General features: G+C 47.6%; 2 protein-coding genes across 3 annotated transcripts in view; one reads left to right on the forward strand and one right to left on the reverse strand.

Moving 5' to 3' along the window:
- TTLL5 (tubulin tyrosine ligase-like family member 5) overlaps positions 1 to 1799 on the forward strand; it is a 320186-nt gene extending 318387 nt beyond the window's left edge. Inside the window, exon 31 of the mRNA XM_012656057.1 lies at positions 1153 to 1799. Coding sequence (XP_012511511.1) covers positions 1153 to 1175 — 23 coding nt within the window. The 3' untranslated portion in view covers positions 1176 to 1799. The remainder of the gene's footprint in view (positions 1 to 1152) is intronic.
- Positions 1800 to 4801: 3002 nt separating this feature from the next.
- TGFB3 (transforming growth factor, beta 3) overlaps positions 4802 to 15297 on the reverse strand; it is a 24602-nt gene continuing 14106 nt past the window's right edge. For both annotated transcript variants that reach the window (XM_012656298.1, XM_012656297.1), the window contains exons 5-8: positions 11724 to 11831; positions 9361 to 9532; positions 7019 to 7172; positions 4802 to 6032 (exon numbers count right to left, since the gene is read on the reverse strand). In XM_012656298.1, the coding sequence (XP_012511752.1) occupies positions 5874 to 6032; positions 7019 to 7172; positions 9361 to 9532; positions 11724 to 11831 (593 nt within the window). In that variant the 3' untranslated portion in view covers positions 4802 to 5873. The remainder of the gene's footprint in view (positions 6033 to 7018; positions 7173 to 9360; positions 9533 to 11723; positions 11832 to 15297) is intronic.

Consider the following 15297-nt stretch of genomic DNA (forward strand, 5'->3'; position numbering starts at 1 on the left):
AAAAAAAAAAAAAGTTAAAATTGATTGTGGTGGTGGTGGATGCACAACTCTGAATATACTAAAAGCCATTGAATTGTACATATTAAAGGAGTGAATTGTATGATGTGTGAATTATATCTCAATAAAACTGTTTTTAAAAAATCAATAAACAGCTCAACAGGAAAGTAAGCAAAGGCATTCCACGCATTTCACAGAAGAAGAAACATGTATGCACAACAGATACTGCAAAAGATGCTCAACCTCATTCCTAATTGGAAAAATGCTAATTAAAACCACAGTGGGATACCATTGTATGCGCAAAAAAATGTTAAACTCAGGCAATACCACTTCTCCCCACATAGAGGATGTGGAGAAGCAGGGGCAGTTCCTCCACTGCCAGAGGAGTGCGAATTGTGCAGCCACTGTGCAAGGTAAGATGGCACTGGAGAGTTGAAGATGCAAGCACTTCCCACCCAGCAGTTCCCCTCCTGAGTGCATTCCTAAAGAAACTCACGGGAGCACTATAACATTCAAAACCACATAAAACTAAACAATGTATTATTTAGGGGTATATGTAATACACCCATTTTTAAAAAGCAAACAAGAGAAGGATAAATGCAAAATTCAGGATAGTGAGAATGGGAAAGAATCGGGAGGGTCTACCAGGCATTCAGGGTAATGTTCCTTTCCTTAACTTGGGTGGTGGGTATGTAGGTATACACTCTGGGGATACAAGGGTTGGGCAGAAGGCAAAGTATCATCTGACAACCTGACATTGAGGGAAGATTTAGGAAAACTCAGAAGCATACAATGAACAGTTTTTCCTTGCGATTTAAAAATGCTGATAATGCTGACCCTGAGTTTCTAGAAAAGATGAACATATTTAGCATCTTCTATTTGAGAAGCGAAAGAGATAAAATGTTTTTATCCAAGAAAAAGAAAAAAGGAAACTAAGAGAACTACACAAAAAAAGCAGCAGTAGAACAGGAGTGTTTTAGAAAGGTTTCTAACAAAAGTGGGTAACATTAAGAGCTTTGTACTTGGAGGTGAACCTCATTTATTTGGGCCACCAGTTCTTTATTCTTCAGTGATGTTTAAAACACCAGACAGTGCTGTAAGTAAAACCACACGCTCTCAGTTTAGTCACTTAGTGGTTGACTTTCTCTTTTTCAGATCCTGCTCACACTAAAAGATGAACCACAAACACATGGAGGAAGAACCTATTCGCCACTGCTGGATGCGTGACTGAGGGTGAAGCATCCACCAGCACTGCACGGGGGTTCGTAGTATGTTTTTGCTGCCTCAGAGTCCCCAAAGCCTTCAAGCAGAAGTGGCAGGAGATGGTTGCCAATCAGCCAATCCAGACTTTTACTGGTACAACAGGAAAATAGATCCTTTGGCTTTTGATGGAACTCGGAAGTGGGGACATTCAGCTGCTGCGTTATTAACCCATCAGAGCACACGTGTATCTTTTACCTTCCCTTCACCCCACCCCCAACCTGCCTAGGTCTTCTCTGTCCCTTTCCTGCTACTGCACAGAGATGATATAAAAGAGGCTCTTTGGCTATTTGCATTTTGCTTCCTCTTCTTTTCCAGATTGCAGTATTCAGCAATATTGTCTTTGTACAAGCTTGAAATCCCAGCATCATTATCTACCAAAGTTGCTCTTCCCTTTTAAGAGGGTCTGGGGGGAGGGAAGAGCATACATCACAAGTCTCCCAGAGAGAGGAGACCAGTCGGTGTGCTACTGCTAACATGAGCCAGGGTAAAGGTACCCTTTCAAATTACTGATTTCTAAGATTAATAAAGTAATTCTATTTCTATTTTCTTTTTTTCCATTTACTAATTTCCCAAAAAATCAGTATTCACAAACAAGACTGAAGTGGAACCAACTTTTCATTTTACTTTATTGCTGGGCAATTTTTTAAACTTCATTTTAGAAATAGGAGCTATAAAGACATGTTTTTACATTTTGTTTTAGCAGACGGTGGGGCCGAGGGCAGCGCCTGCACCTGGGAAGCCGGTGTGTGCGTTCCTTTCCATCTCCATTCCAGCCCTCAGCAGGCAGGCTCGCCCACAGTGCGGTCCTCCAGCAGCAAGTGACTCTGCACCATCTGCACACTGCTCACCCAGCAGCATCTGAGCGATGCAGCACAGCCCCACGCGCTCCCCTGGACCCTCAGCTCTCCTGCGTGCTCACCTTTCCTAGGTCCTCGCTCTGGCTTCTGCTGGAGAAAAGGTTGTAAGTCGGGCCGCAGAGCCCACTGAAGGATTCACTTAGCTGCCCTAGGGAGTTACTGGGGGAGAATCCAGAGTCTGAGGCTTCTACAAGGTCCTGTAAACTCAGCATTGAAATCCCAAGAGAAAAATGACACCCAAAAAGGCAGAAAAAGGACTTTGTTGCCTTCTTAGTGAATGCAAACAAAGGTTTGGGCACATTGAAGCATTCTGTTTTCTTGTGAAGGATGAGGTCTATTGGTTGCAGGAGAGAAGCGAGAATGTATTCCAGATGTTCCTAAGACTTTTCTAGATAGTAGTTTGAGGACCATCTTAACTGTGTACTTACTTGGTTGTGAGTTAATTAGGAGACACATTAGAATTCCTCATTCCACATGAATCTTATGAAAAAGGATAAGAGGGTATGAGCCCAGTGAAAGAACTTTCAGACCAACAATAGTGCTTAGAATTGCTCTAGGTAACCAATCAAAATGAAATCCTCCAGCTAATTTCTTACTGCTTTCACCATGTGCTGATCAGGCGCTAAGACTCCAGATCTCTCCCTTCATGTATCCAAGAACTTTCAAGTCATTTTTACTTGTACTGGACTTTTCTTGGCAATAAACCAGACAGATCATGTGAGCTCTCCTCCCAACAGAGGTGACATTTCCAGTGTCACTCTTTACTCTCCCCAAAAACAAGTATGTATTTTTGAAGATGGACAGACAATGGTTCAAATTTCTGTGGTGCCTGTCACTGGTGTGGAATGGGAAGGCTGGACTCCAGACCCCTGTCCATATTCATATCTGCTGCTTCACCGAAGAGTAGAGCTCTGACATAAAAACATTTGGAATCACAGTGTGTTCTGTTTTCTTTGGGATGCTTCAGGAAACACATCTAGTTGCCTTGGTTCATTAGGATGAACCACAGGTCAATGTTTTAGTGAAATTAGATAAAAGGGAGGTTTAGGCTAGGGCCAGAAAAATTATTTCCCTCTTCCTTATTGAAGCCTCATGTAGGAGCTGGTGATACCAGATATAATGCAGTGCTTCTCAAAATGTAGTTAGTTATTAGGCAACCTGGACTGCACCCCAATCCTAAAGTTATCTCTAGAGCTGCAGCCTAAAATCTTACTTTTTTTTTTTTTTTTTTGAGACAGAGTCTCACTGTGTTGCCCGGGCTAGAGTGCCGTGGTATCAGCCTAGCTCACAGCAACCTCAAACTCCTGGGCTCAAGCAATCCTCCTGCCTCAGCCTCCTGAGTAGCTGGGACTACAGGCATGCGCCACAATGCCCGGCTAATTTTTTCCATATATTTTTAGTTGTCCGATTAATTTCTTTCTATTTTTAGTAGAGACGGGGTCTCGCTCTTGCTCAGGCTGCTTTCGAACTCCTGAGCTCAAACAATCCGCCCACCTCGGCCTCCCAGAGTGCTAGGATTACAGGCGTGAGCCACCGCACACCCGGCCTAAAATCATACATTTTAAAGGGTGATTCTCATGCCCAGTGCAATTTGAGAATGGCTGCCACAAGCGATAGACTCTGACCCAGGGAGAGAAACAGCCAGGCTGACATGCCAAGCGTTCTGCATCCCTGTCTATGCCCAGTGCCTCTGAGGGCAAGACGGAGCACGATCCCACCAGCCAGGATTTCAGAACAAGGACGTAGCTGCTAAAGGACAGTAGAGGTAAATGGGTGCCGCACGGATGAACACTGAGCAAGAAGCCCTTAGCGTGGGCTGGGCATTGCTGACCAAACTCAGAAGAGTCTTGGAGACTTGGAGAACACCAGAAGAATAAGGTACGCACATACCTATACATGCGTGCGTGCACGCGCACACACACACAGGCACGAACACACCATACACATCCTTCAGCCTGTAAATTTTACCTTCAGATAGACTTTTTTTTTACCAATGGTAAAGTGCCCTCACTAGCAGGGCACGTCTCTCAGGAGCTGCTAAGCGGCCCCTTGCTCTGTGCTCACTCATTACAGATGGCCCTGGGTGGACTTCATACCCCAGTGGAATTCTGCATTGCTCTGGGATCATGGGCTCACAAGAGAACTATGGGACTGTGTTTTTCTTACCCGCTCCCAAATCCCTGATAAGAGACACACAGTCTGGAAAGGGGTTCCTGGTTAGCTCTGTTAGGCTTAACCTGATAATAGAATTAGCCTCATATTCTTAGGCCATTTGCCACCATTTCTCTAATTCTCCATTGATACAGGAGGTGGGATGAGATTTTCAAAAATGGTGTGCTGTTGCTAATTTATAGTTAATGTACAAACCACATTTCCAATGCAAGAGTTCACACCAAGGGATTATGGCCACGTTATCCGGAGATTAAATTCATATACTCCTGCAAATCGGAGCCGCTGCTTCTGTGTGTCTGAGAATAATGTACCCTGCGAGAAGGGAGGGGGCACGAGCACAGCCTTCTCAGACGGCAGAAGTCAGCAGTGCGCCCTCTGGGTAGGACATTCACTCCAAACAACATATGTGACGACTGAGAGATTCTCTGCCCCACGTCCCAGGTGTCTCTGATGAGTACACGTGGACATGGGATTAAGAAAAGGGTAATTAAGGATATTTATCCAGTCAGACGTACACCTTAGAATAAGGCTTTTACTGTTCTAGAAACAATCTTCCAGAAGATGAAATCATCCAAGATTCCCCAAAAATATTTATTTATACAAAGATTTTGAGAGTAATATTTGTATTTGTCTTCATCCCTCAGTCTGTGCATCTGGGCCAAGTCTTGCGTGGCATACGTGCAGCTTCCCCGGATGCCTCACGTATTGTAGCACCTGCTTCCAGGAACACCACATGAACACAGGGTCTCGGGGGGAGGGAGAACACATAATGCCCCGAGGCTGCATGGACCCACAATCCAGACATGTGCACCCTGACCCGGAAGGCGTCTAGCCAAATGTCCAGGGGAAATAAGATCCAGGAAGAAGGCGAGAGGAGGGACCCAGAGGGCAGACAGGAGGGGGTTAATTCTCACTCTTTGCTTCTGAGTTCAGCATATCCATAAGGCCTAGTATAGTTGATGGCCAGTGAACCACATTACCTGGATTTTCTCCCTGTGGTGACCCATACTGCTAATTGATGTAGAGAGGACAATTTGCAAAAATAACAAGATTTGCCCGTAATTGCAGGTAGCACGAGATACAATTCTGGGACTTTATCTTGGTAACCTTTCTGGAAAAAAAAAATGCTTGCTTTGTATAACATAATCCAGATTCCCTAGAGCAAACGTGGTACAGCAATGTGCAAATCTGACCTCAGATCGAAGTGTCTTCCAGTCTGGCCCCGACCCGGCCATTCTCTGCCCTTCCTCCTCCCCAGGGTAGCCCAAATCCCATCGCCACACGACACATCGACTTGCCATCCCCCTTCCTCTATCCCCACCACCTCTGTCTCATCACAGAAAATCTGTGTTCTGAAGAGTTCGGCCTTCCCCTAACCCAACACACACTTTCTTTACCACAGTGATTCTCAGAGCCAGCAAGAAAGAGAAATGTTCCAGAAGGAAACCTCCATCTCAGCCATTTGCCTGGAGCCGCAGGTTGTGGGCTCCGGGCCTCTAGGTGAGGTCTGTTGCTTTTGTTTCCCGAGGAGCGGGCAGTCAGGCACGGCAGTTCTCTCTCCTCTCTCTCTGTCGCGGGCGGGTCTCAGCTACACTTACAAGACTTCACCACCATGTTGGAGAGCTGTTCCACCTTAGGGGTCCTCCCGACATAGTACAGGATGGTCAGGGGCTCCAAGTCCTGGGGCACGCAGCAAGGCGAGGCAGATGCTTCAGGGTTCAGGGTGTTGTACAGTCCCAGCACCTGGGGAGGGACAGATCGTTTATTTAGAGGTCGGAAAGCCAAGCCTCAGGCCTGGAGCCCAAGAATGCTACAAGTTCTAGGGGCTGCCCTAGAGACTTAGCAAGTGGTAGAATGGCCACTGATGCTATTTAAGAGGAACTGTTGGAACACAGTTTGGTTGAGTGACGAGTTACTATTCATCCACAATGACAGAATGCAGAACATCTGCACTTGTTTGAGGGTTATCAGTTGAAACATGTCACAGTTATTGGGGAGCTTTAAATTGATAATGAAATTCTCCTGGCTGTTAAGAAAACAACTCCTATATTGGTCTTCCTAGCTGTAACTGATCACTTTGGTGAGAAATGTTCTCAACATTGCCTTGGGCCATTTAGTGAGTGCCAGGGTGCAGGGCCCCAGACAGGATGCAGTAATAATGAGTACAAGGAAACATGCTTCACAAATTACTGCCCTATTTTTGATTCCCCTTGAGGGAAAGACAAGCTACTTTCAGAGGTTGTGGACTCTCTTCTCTCTCACTTTCATGAAAGTGTTTCATGAAACATTTTTCCAGTGTTTCGTATTAGCTGCTTCTACAAGCTTTTCATTGTCTTTCAGGATAAGTTTTCTACATTCGAGAGGCTGGAATGATCAGAGTTCTTTAACTAATGGGAGAAGCCTTTCTACCCCAACGTTCCTTGCCAACCATGTGCACACATCTCTGACATACAGGCTGGTATATGATAATTAGTTTCCATGGTACAAAAATCTTTAGACAAAGCAAATTAAAAATCTGCTTGAAACCATGGTAGGACTTTAAAAGGGCAGAATGTGACCAAGTAGAAATGCATCAGGGTGCCAAGATCTGAACCTTTATGAGAGGGATTTTATGCACCCCAGAACATCATTTGCTCATTCACCATTCGGTCCTTCGTGGCGTTCTTTTTAACCAGTGGCCTGGTCGGCTCTGCCCCGTCACCCCAGATGGCATGAGCCCGGCTGCCTACCGTGCTGTGGGTTGTGTCCGCGCTGCGGAGGTATGGGCAAGGGCCTGAGCAGAAGTTGGCGTAGTAGCCCTTAGGTTCATGGACCCATTTCCAGCCCAGATCCTGCCGGAAGTCAATGTAGAGGGGGCGCACACAGCAGTTCTCCTCCAAGTTGCTACAATGAAAACATTTATAGAAAATCAACTTAAAAAGGACACCACCAATAAAAGAAACTTGACAAAGGCCCTCATATTTCCCCTTGGAGTCCTTCTATGCCAGCATAGGAGGTGGCTGTAATTAATGGAATCCCATGTTCAAGGGCAGGGGGCTGAAGAAACCAGAAAGGCGTTTTCCTACAGTGAAGACCAGGATCCCAGGGATGCAGTAAGCGGATACAGATGCTGCAGGAGGAAGAGCAAAGAGGCAAAGGTGGCCCTGCCCCCTTTCACATCACAAATCAAAACAGAGACAAAGTGCCACACACACAGCACTACTGTTATCAGCCAGCTCGGCTCTCTTGAGGTTGGTTCCTAATGTGCACCCAACCAGAAAGAAACTCAAAGCTTATGCAGCTTGTGTACCACCGTAGATGACTGCTTAGACTGAATCTAGAGGCCATTTAACCAAGCAAGGCATATCCTCTTATTAGAACCATGATTCCCAGATCACCCAAATGGGATTATCAGGCCTCTTCAATTCTGTTGCCTGCAGAAATCCATTTGGCAATACGCTTTGCCAAGTAGGCATCTAGCTTCTGTTTCAAGATCTGCTGAGCTTGTAACTTGCTACTTACAAAGGCAGCTACTGGCTAAAATCTGGCTTCTTGTGGGTGAACCACAGCAGACACTATTGGTTATCTACTCAGCAACCATTTCTAACGCCCTTCTCCCTTGCTACTTCCCATGACAGGGTCTGGAACACCAGATATTCATGCCCTTGGCTTCCCTTGCAGGTAGGGGTGACCCAATAATAAATGACCAATAAGATAAACAGCACTATGCAGGCGGTGTGGGCAAGCTCTGGCAAAGCTATTTTGATCACTTATAAAAGTAACAGATGGAAGAAGAAAGCTGCTGGCTCTTCTCCTCACCCCTTCTTCTTGTTTTAAACATGGGCAAGACACCTGGAGCTCTTGCCATCACTTGTGACCAAAAGCCAACATACTAAGCATGTCAGGCTGGAGAGCGAGAAAGCCTATGACCTCAGTGGTATAATTAAGCAGCCAACCAACCCTGAGCATGCTGCTACAGGCCTCGTGTGAACCAGAAATCCCCCGCGGTTTAAGACAGTGTCACGTGCAGCCAAGAGCATTCATTCCTAACTGACAGACACAGAACAAATCGCCCCGCCAGCCTGCAGACAGCGGGCGGCGGCGACACTGCCTCTCCTGCACCTTCCACCCCCTAAGCTCGACATCCCCGGTTTAGTCCTCATAGGACATGGTGTCCAGATTGAAGACTTCCCAGTTCATTCTCCCCAGCTCCATTCAGGCGTCCTCCCGGCCACAGTGACCCGCACGTGCTCCTTCCTTTACCCAAAGCGCTTCTCCTCCTGGAGCTCCACATCCCAAACCTCACTCATCCTCGGAGCCTCTGCTCAAATCCCACACCCTTCTGAAGCCCGTGTCCACGGATGAACTCCTTGCTCCCAGTTCTTAAAAGCGCTTAATCCTTCAAAGCCTCTCAGGGATGTGATCATTTCTACCTTTTAGTCATTGGTACAAATGCTTTATCATCCTCTCCCTTATACATGAGCACTGAAATTGCTCCTAAATAAGGGAGGAAACTGTGTCTTTTCTATCCCTGTATCATGCCTACCCAATTATTTCTGGGTTAGTTAAGTTCTCTAGCTCAGATTTCCCCTGCAAATGGAAACTGTACTCTTTTCCCCCATCTGGTAGCATCCTGGGACCCTTCACAGCGAACTGAGCACTTCTTTAGTGAAAAGTCCTGCATTAATTTCTCTCTCTTTCTCTCTCTCTCTCTCTCTCTCTCTCTCTCTCTCTCTCTCTCTCACACACACACACACACACACACACACACACACACACACCCTACAAGTCCATAAAACATGAAAACCATGGAAAGATTCAGCCAAGCATCTCCAATCCAAACTATTTGAGCAACACTCTCCTGCTCACAGAGTTTTCCTCATTCATTTCATCCAAGCCCGTCCAGGGCTGGGCTGCAGGAAAACAGTGGGCCTCCCAGGGAAACAGAAAGAGATCTGTAAGATTTTCAATCTTCCTTCCTGGAGATGTTTGTGAATAGCATCAGGGACCTTCTGTTGAGTGTGGCTCAGGTCTGGGGCCTGACCCACAGCAGATACAGGTAGCTAACGGTTCCTGGGGGGCCCAGGCTCACCGGAAGCAGTAGTTGGTGTCCAGGGCCCGCTTCTTCCTCTGACCCCCCTGGCCCGGGCCGTCGAGCCGGTGCGGGGGGATCATCATCAGGATGAGATGAGGGCTGTGGTGGTCCTTCTGCTTCTTGAGGCGTCCCAGGTCTCCACGGCCATGATCGTCCTCGTTGTCCACACCTGCAGAAGGGAAGGAAGGCGACAACCTCCTAAGGGAAGCAGAGCCCTCGGAGGCTCCTCATCCCCTCCTATCACTGCCCAGCAGGAGGGCGGCGCAGTCCATGAGGAAGGCGTCAGGGGCAAGTCCGGCTTCATTCCAACGTCCAGCTGCAGGAAGGGAAGACTGGGGGCGGAGGGGAACCAGCACAGAAAGAACTTATCATCGTCGTAAGGACACCCCTGAAAGAGGCCCACATTCCGATCCCCTCAGGACTCCTGCGGGGAAATCTTCCAAGGGGCAGAAAGCCCTACCTGAGATGCTCCCTGGGAATCTTCATAGGTCCATGAAGCATCATCACCAGGCGGGTACCTAACACATACCTTTGGGTTGTCAGTTTAGATTCTAGGCTTAGAACCTTGGGGTGTGAGTTTCCTCTTACAACTTGAATTGGTCAAAATACTGCAGAAGTCCTACTGATAATTTAAGGTATCACAATTTAAGACAGCCTGAAGGGGAGCCAAAGAAACAAACTCTACTGGGAGGCCGAGGCAGGAGCATCGCGTGAGCCCAGGAGACTGCCGTGAGCTATGACGACACCCCTGCACTCCAGCCTGGGCAACAGCGCAAGACTCTGTCTCTAAAAAAAAACTGAATAACATTCACATTGCACTTACAGTTTTTAAAGTGTTATCACTATAAAATTCAGACAAGATAATGAAGCAAATGACAAATAGCTTAGCAAACGAGCTCTGGAAAGGAAACCTGAATTCATCTGAACTGATTTCATCTGAAAGGGAAAGACTGAGGACCGAATCAGAGAAGCTCAACTAAACAGAGCTGGATTTCACAAGGGACAGCTGCCAGCTGCCGTCCACCTCCACCTAGGACAGGAATGTGAGGAGTTAATGTACTTAGCTACAGGGGGGACTTGGATCTCAAGAAGGGGGCACTAGGTCTGTGAGAGAAACAGGAGACCTGGATCTCAAATTCCCTTTTCTGAGAATTTTTATGAATGAGATTAAGTATTCGCTGAAGTGGGAAGGTTTTATCCTAACCTAGCCTATAGCTAAGGATTCTGAAGGTCTCCTGAGCTCTAAGGTTCTGTGATTAGGATGTCAAATCCTTGGCTTTTAAAAAAAAGGCTCTGGGCCAGTCAGTGGCTCACATCTGTAATCCTAGCACTCTGGGAGGCCAAGGTGGGAGGATCGCTTGAGCTTGAGCTCGGGAGTTCGAGACCAGCCTGAGCAAGAGCAAGACCCCGTCTCTACTAAAAATAGAAAAAAAAAAAATTAGCCGGGCATGGTGGTGCGCGCCAGTAGTCCCAGCTACTCAGGAGGCTGAGGCAGTAGGATCACATGAGCCCAGCAGTTTGAGGTTGCTGTGAGCTAGGCTGATGCCATGGCACTCTAGTGTGGGCAACAGAGCAAGACTCTGTCTCAAAAAATAAAAAAGAATTTTAAAAAATTTTAAAAAGGCTCTGAAATAGAGCCCATGAGGGTAAGAGGACTGCCTAAGACAGAGAGCCAAGAGAGGGCTGCACCTTTTCCCAGACAAGCCTCTGACCTCAGGCGTCCCTTAGTTACCCAAACTGGGAATACGAAAGGAAAAGAGAACTTTCCTCAACTCCAGATCATCAAAGCTGAATTCCTTGGAAATATACTGGAAAACCAGGAATGACTCCCAATTACTTCACCATCTCCATGCAAACACCGTGGACACACACTCTGAGCCTCGAACCAATCATCCAAATCCAGGTGACTCCTGGGCAAGGATCAGGCAGGCCCTGCAACATCTGGAAAGTTCAGTAGTCAGGGCACTCATGTTCAGGGCCACCTAAGTCAATTTCTTTTAGGGAAGAGGAAGACAACTCTTATTTGTTTGAGCATTTCTGGTACCGTGTTTTACATTCGTTATTTAATTGTATCCTCATCCCCATTTCACAGGGCCCAGAGAGGATGACCAGCTCGCCTACGTGACCCCACCGCTCTGGCCAGCATCATGTTGTCTTCCAGATGCTAATGCTCCTCTAGAGCTATGAGCTGGAAGTCAAGCTCATTGCTTTTGGGGCAAAGCAAAATTGCTCAAGTGCAAAATAGTTTGCCTTTCCCATGGTGGAGCACAGCTCCTTTTCTTGGGGTCTGGTAGGGGTCTCATCTTCTGGCCTGTCCCATTAACTCCCCCCCATCCTACCACACATGTTCATTTTTTTACCTTTGAATTTGATTTCCATCACCTCATGAATGTTTTCCAGGATATCTCCATTGGGCTGAAAGGTGTGACATGGACAGTGAATGCTGATTTCCAAACCTAAGTTGGACTCTGCAAAAGAAGACACAAAGGCGGTGAGAAAAGCACGTCTGTGTGCTGGGGAAGCTTGCCCATCACCCGCGCAAGGTGGGCCAGGGCCTCTGCTCCCACAGGTGCTCGCAGGAACTGAGTTAGACTGAGGTTCACGGGAGACAGAAAGTGCCTCCAAAGCTCAGAATGGACCCTTGTGCACATGGCGCCATATTCCATGTATTTCTGTTACATTATGAACAACCAGATCCCCATGAACAAGCAACATCATGAAGGAGAATTGGAATAGTCGTCTGTTTACAAAGGATGGTGTTAAGAGAAAACTCTCACCTGCCTACTTGGGGGTAAAAGGACAAGAATATAGGAGGAAAAGAAAAAAATTCACACCACCTAAGTGTTTATTGGGAGAGGAGATACTTGAGCCCACCTACTGAGGAAGGAGGAAGGGAAGAGGCAGAGGAATGGAAAAGACTAAGGAGAGGGAGTAACTTAGGAGGCCAGACACTCATTTCTGTAGTCTTAGCACTGTGGGAGGCCAAGGCAGGAGGATTACTTGAGGCCAGGAGTTCAAGACCAGCCTGGGCAACATAGCAAGACCCCATCTCTAAAAAAAAAAAAAACTTTTGTTTAAAAATTAGCCAGGCTTGGTGGTGCACACCTGTAGTCCCAGCTACTCAGGAGGCTGAGGCAGGAGGATGGCTTGACCCCAGGAGTTTGAGGCTGCAAAGAGTTATGATGATGCCACTGTACTCTAGTCTGGGCAACAGAGTGACACCCTGTCTCAAAAAAAAAAAAACCCAAAAAAGCAAAAAACAAAACAAAACAAAAAACCCAGTTGCTCCCTTCTTCCATAAATTCCAGAGCCCAACAAGATCTGTTCTGCTCCAAGAAGTCAGGGCAACCCCTGGGACATGCCAACACCTGTTGAGCATGAAACTCTGTTCCAAAGAGTTACTCAGGGGAAAGGCAGACCAACAAGGCAGCTGAGCCCCAGCGAGAGAAGAAGAAGTGAACAGAGAGGGAGGCATGAGGAGTGTCCTCTCCCTCGTCTAAGGCAGCTAGAAGAAAGAGCTGGAATATCTGAAATGGGCTACCTAACAACACAGTGTACTTCCCGTTCGAAGTGGTTCAAGGTGGACCGAAGAGACCTGGAGTGGGCAAGTTCTATGATTCTGTGAGTTAGAGAGTCAAGGTGCAGACGGCTGTGTTGGGGAGAGTGAGTGTTAAGGTACAGGTGGTGAGCAGGAGGTGAGCATGACCTAGATTGGCCAACAGGCTCTATCTAGGTAGAGGGCTCAGAGATGATGACAGCAATAGCCAACATCAAACCCTGCTGTGAGATTTTATCGGCATTAACTCATTTAATCTCTATAATAATCCTACAAAGTAAGAACCATTCTTATCCCCCCATTGTGCAGATGAGGACGCTGAGGCTTAGGGAAATTACATGGCTTGCCCAAGGTGTCCAACCAGTAGGTGGTAGTGCCAGGATTCCAACACAGACAGCCAGGAGCCCGCTGGCTATGGTCAGAGCTGGTTGGGGCCCTATCCAGGGTCACTGGGCACCCAGGTCCTCATACCCTTGTGAATCTAAGACCACATGTGTGACTCAGTTTCCTCATCAAACCACACCAACTGCTCCAATTTGGAGTCCATTTGCTGCCTGGTTTGGGGCTGAGAGACTCATGAGCTCGGTGTAAGTAAAGGCCTGTGCTATGACTCCCCTGTGGGAGGGGTGGGCAGTATTTGCCTAAGTGGGAACTGAAGGTTCCAATGAAGAACTAACCTCAGAATTGGCAGCCGTGGGGATGGTGGGTGGGGGACCCATAGGTTTTATTACGAAATTATCTTTTTGATGTCTCAGGAGGATGGAAATCATTCTCAATGCAAACTCCTCATTGAGTTCTGCAGCTGTGAAAATAAGAACTCCTTCAAGTGCCCAGGGCTTCAAAGAAATCCAGGTGGACCTGATCAAAATCAGACAGGGAAGCTAAGAGATTAATTTCCCCAGCCCCTCCTTTCTGCAGCGGTGTCGGGCTCCAGGCAGAGTGCCGTCTGAGTCAGAATCCCCAACAGTGCTGCTGCCGGCAGATCCACGTGGGTTAGCCTAGGCTTTTGCCTTCATGCTCATAGAAGGGACACGATGGAATTCCTGGGTACCCTTGGGACTGGGGCAGGACCTCCAGCCCACCAGCTGCCAACTCAGCCACTCAATAATGTCCCTTAGATGGGGGCTTGCAAATTCGGATGCCTACAGAGCCCAGGCAGGTCACGTAAGTGAGCAAATCGAGCCATCATGTGATGATAAATAGGAGTTGCCAACCTCACTCTTGGAGAACAGTGAGGACGGTGGGGGCTGTGGGGACTGAAGATGCACACCCCTCCTGAAGAGGTGGCCAGGACCACTTTCCTGGTGGGTGGTTACCAGGAAATCTTCCAATTTTTCAAGAAAAGCCAGAAGTCCAGGTTTTATGTGAAATCTCCTGACTTAAAAAAAAAATTGTTGACCACTAGCTAAATTTTAAAACAAAATGCAGGCCAAGCAGTTTGTGAGGCTGCCTTCCAGTCTTAACCCCTAGTTTCCTAAAACACCAAGGACATGGGAGGATCCCCCCTGCCTCAGTGACTCTGGGTGTCAATGTGTGGATGGCCTGTGGCTTTAAAGCAGCTGCTGATGGCAGAAAACCCTTCCTAAGAGGGAGAGGAGGGACAGATGGGACTGCCACGTGTAACCCACCTCACTGAGCAGCCAGACCAGGCAGTGCCAGCCAAGGAGAGGGAGGGAAACACAGGGCATAGTGTCAGCAGACGCCAAATCTCTGCTCCAGACTGCATGGCCTTGGTCAAGTCACTTCTCTGAGCCTCAGTTTCCTTGTCTGACATAATAAAAGCTCGCTCTTGTAAAATGTTGCAAGCTATGAAGTTCTCTCAGTTACATCTGATGCTTAAAACAGCTCTGTGAGGCATGCAGGCGAGTGACCATTACCGTATTTTCCAGGTGAGGAGTCAAACTGAGTGGGTAAGGCATCTGGGACATGTGACGCCTGCCATACCTACTGGATAGCTCTACTTGGAAGACTACCAGCCCCTTCAAACGGAATTGGCCAAGCCTGTTCTTCTCCCAGTCTTCCCTGTTTCAGTAAGTGATACCATCTGGATGGTCAGTCCAGCGGTTTGGAAGCCATCTGGGACTCATCTTGTGTCCTCACACCCCCCACCTCGTCAGCCAGAGCTATTGGCTCTACCTCCAAATACACAGCAAGCCACATAATCTCCACACCCACTGTTGCCACCCTCGTGTGAGCCCCTGTGCCCTCATCCGGGTAGCTGCAGTGGCCTAACTGGGCTTCCTGCCTCTTCCCTTGACCTCATGGCAACCAGAGGGATCTTTTAAAGATGTAAACCAAATTGCCTCACCCACATCCCCAGCCCTGCTGATAGCATTCCCACAGCTTCTTACCACACCTGGAACAAATCCTGAAACCTT

This window comes from Propithecus coquereli, unplaced genomic scaffold, assembly GCF_000956105.1.
Source record: "Propithecus coquereli isolate 6110/MARCELLA unplaced genomic scaffold, Pcoq_1.0 Scaffold5, whole genome shotgun sequence".
Taxonomy (NCBI): Eukaryota; Metazoa; Chordata; class Mammalia; order Primates; family Indriidae; genus Propithecus; species Propithecus coquereli.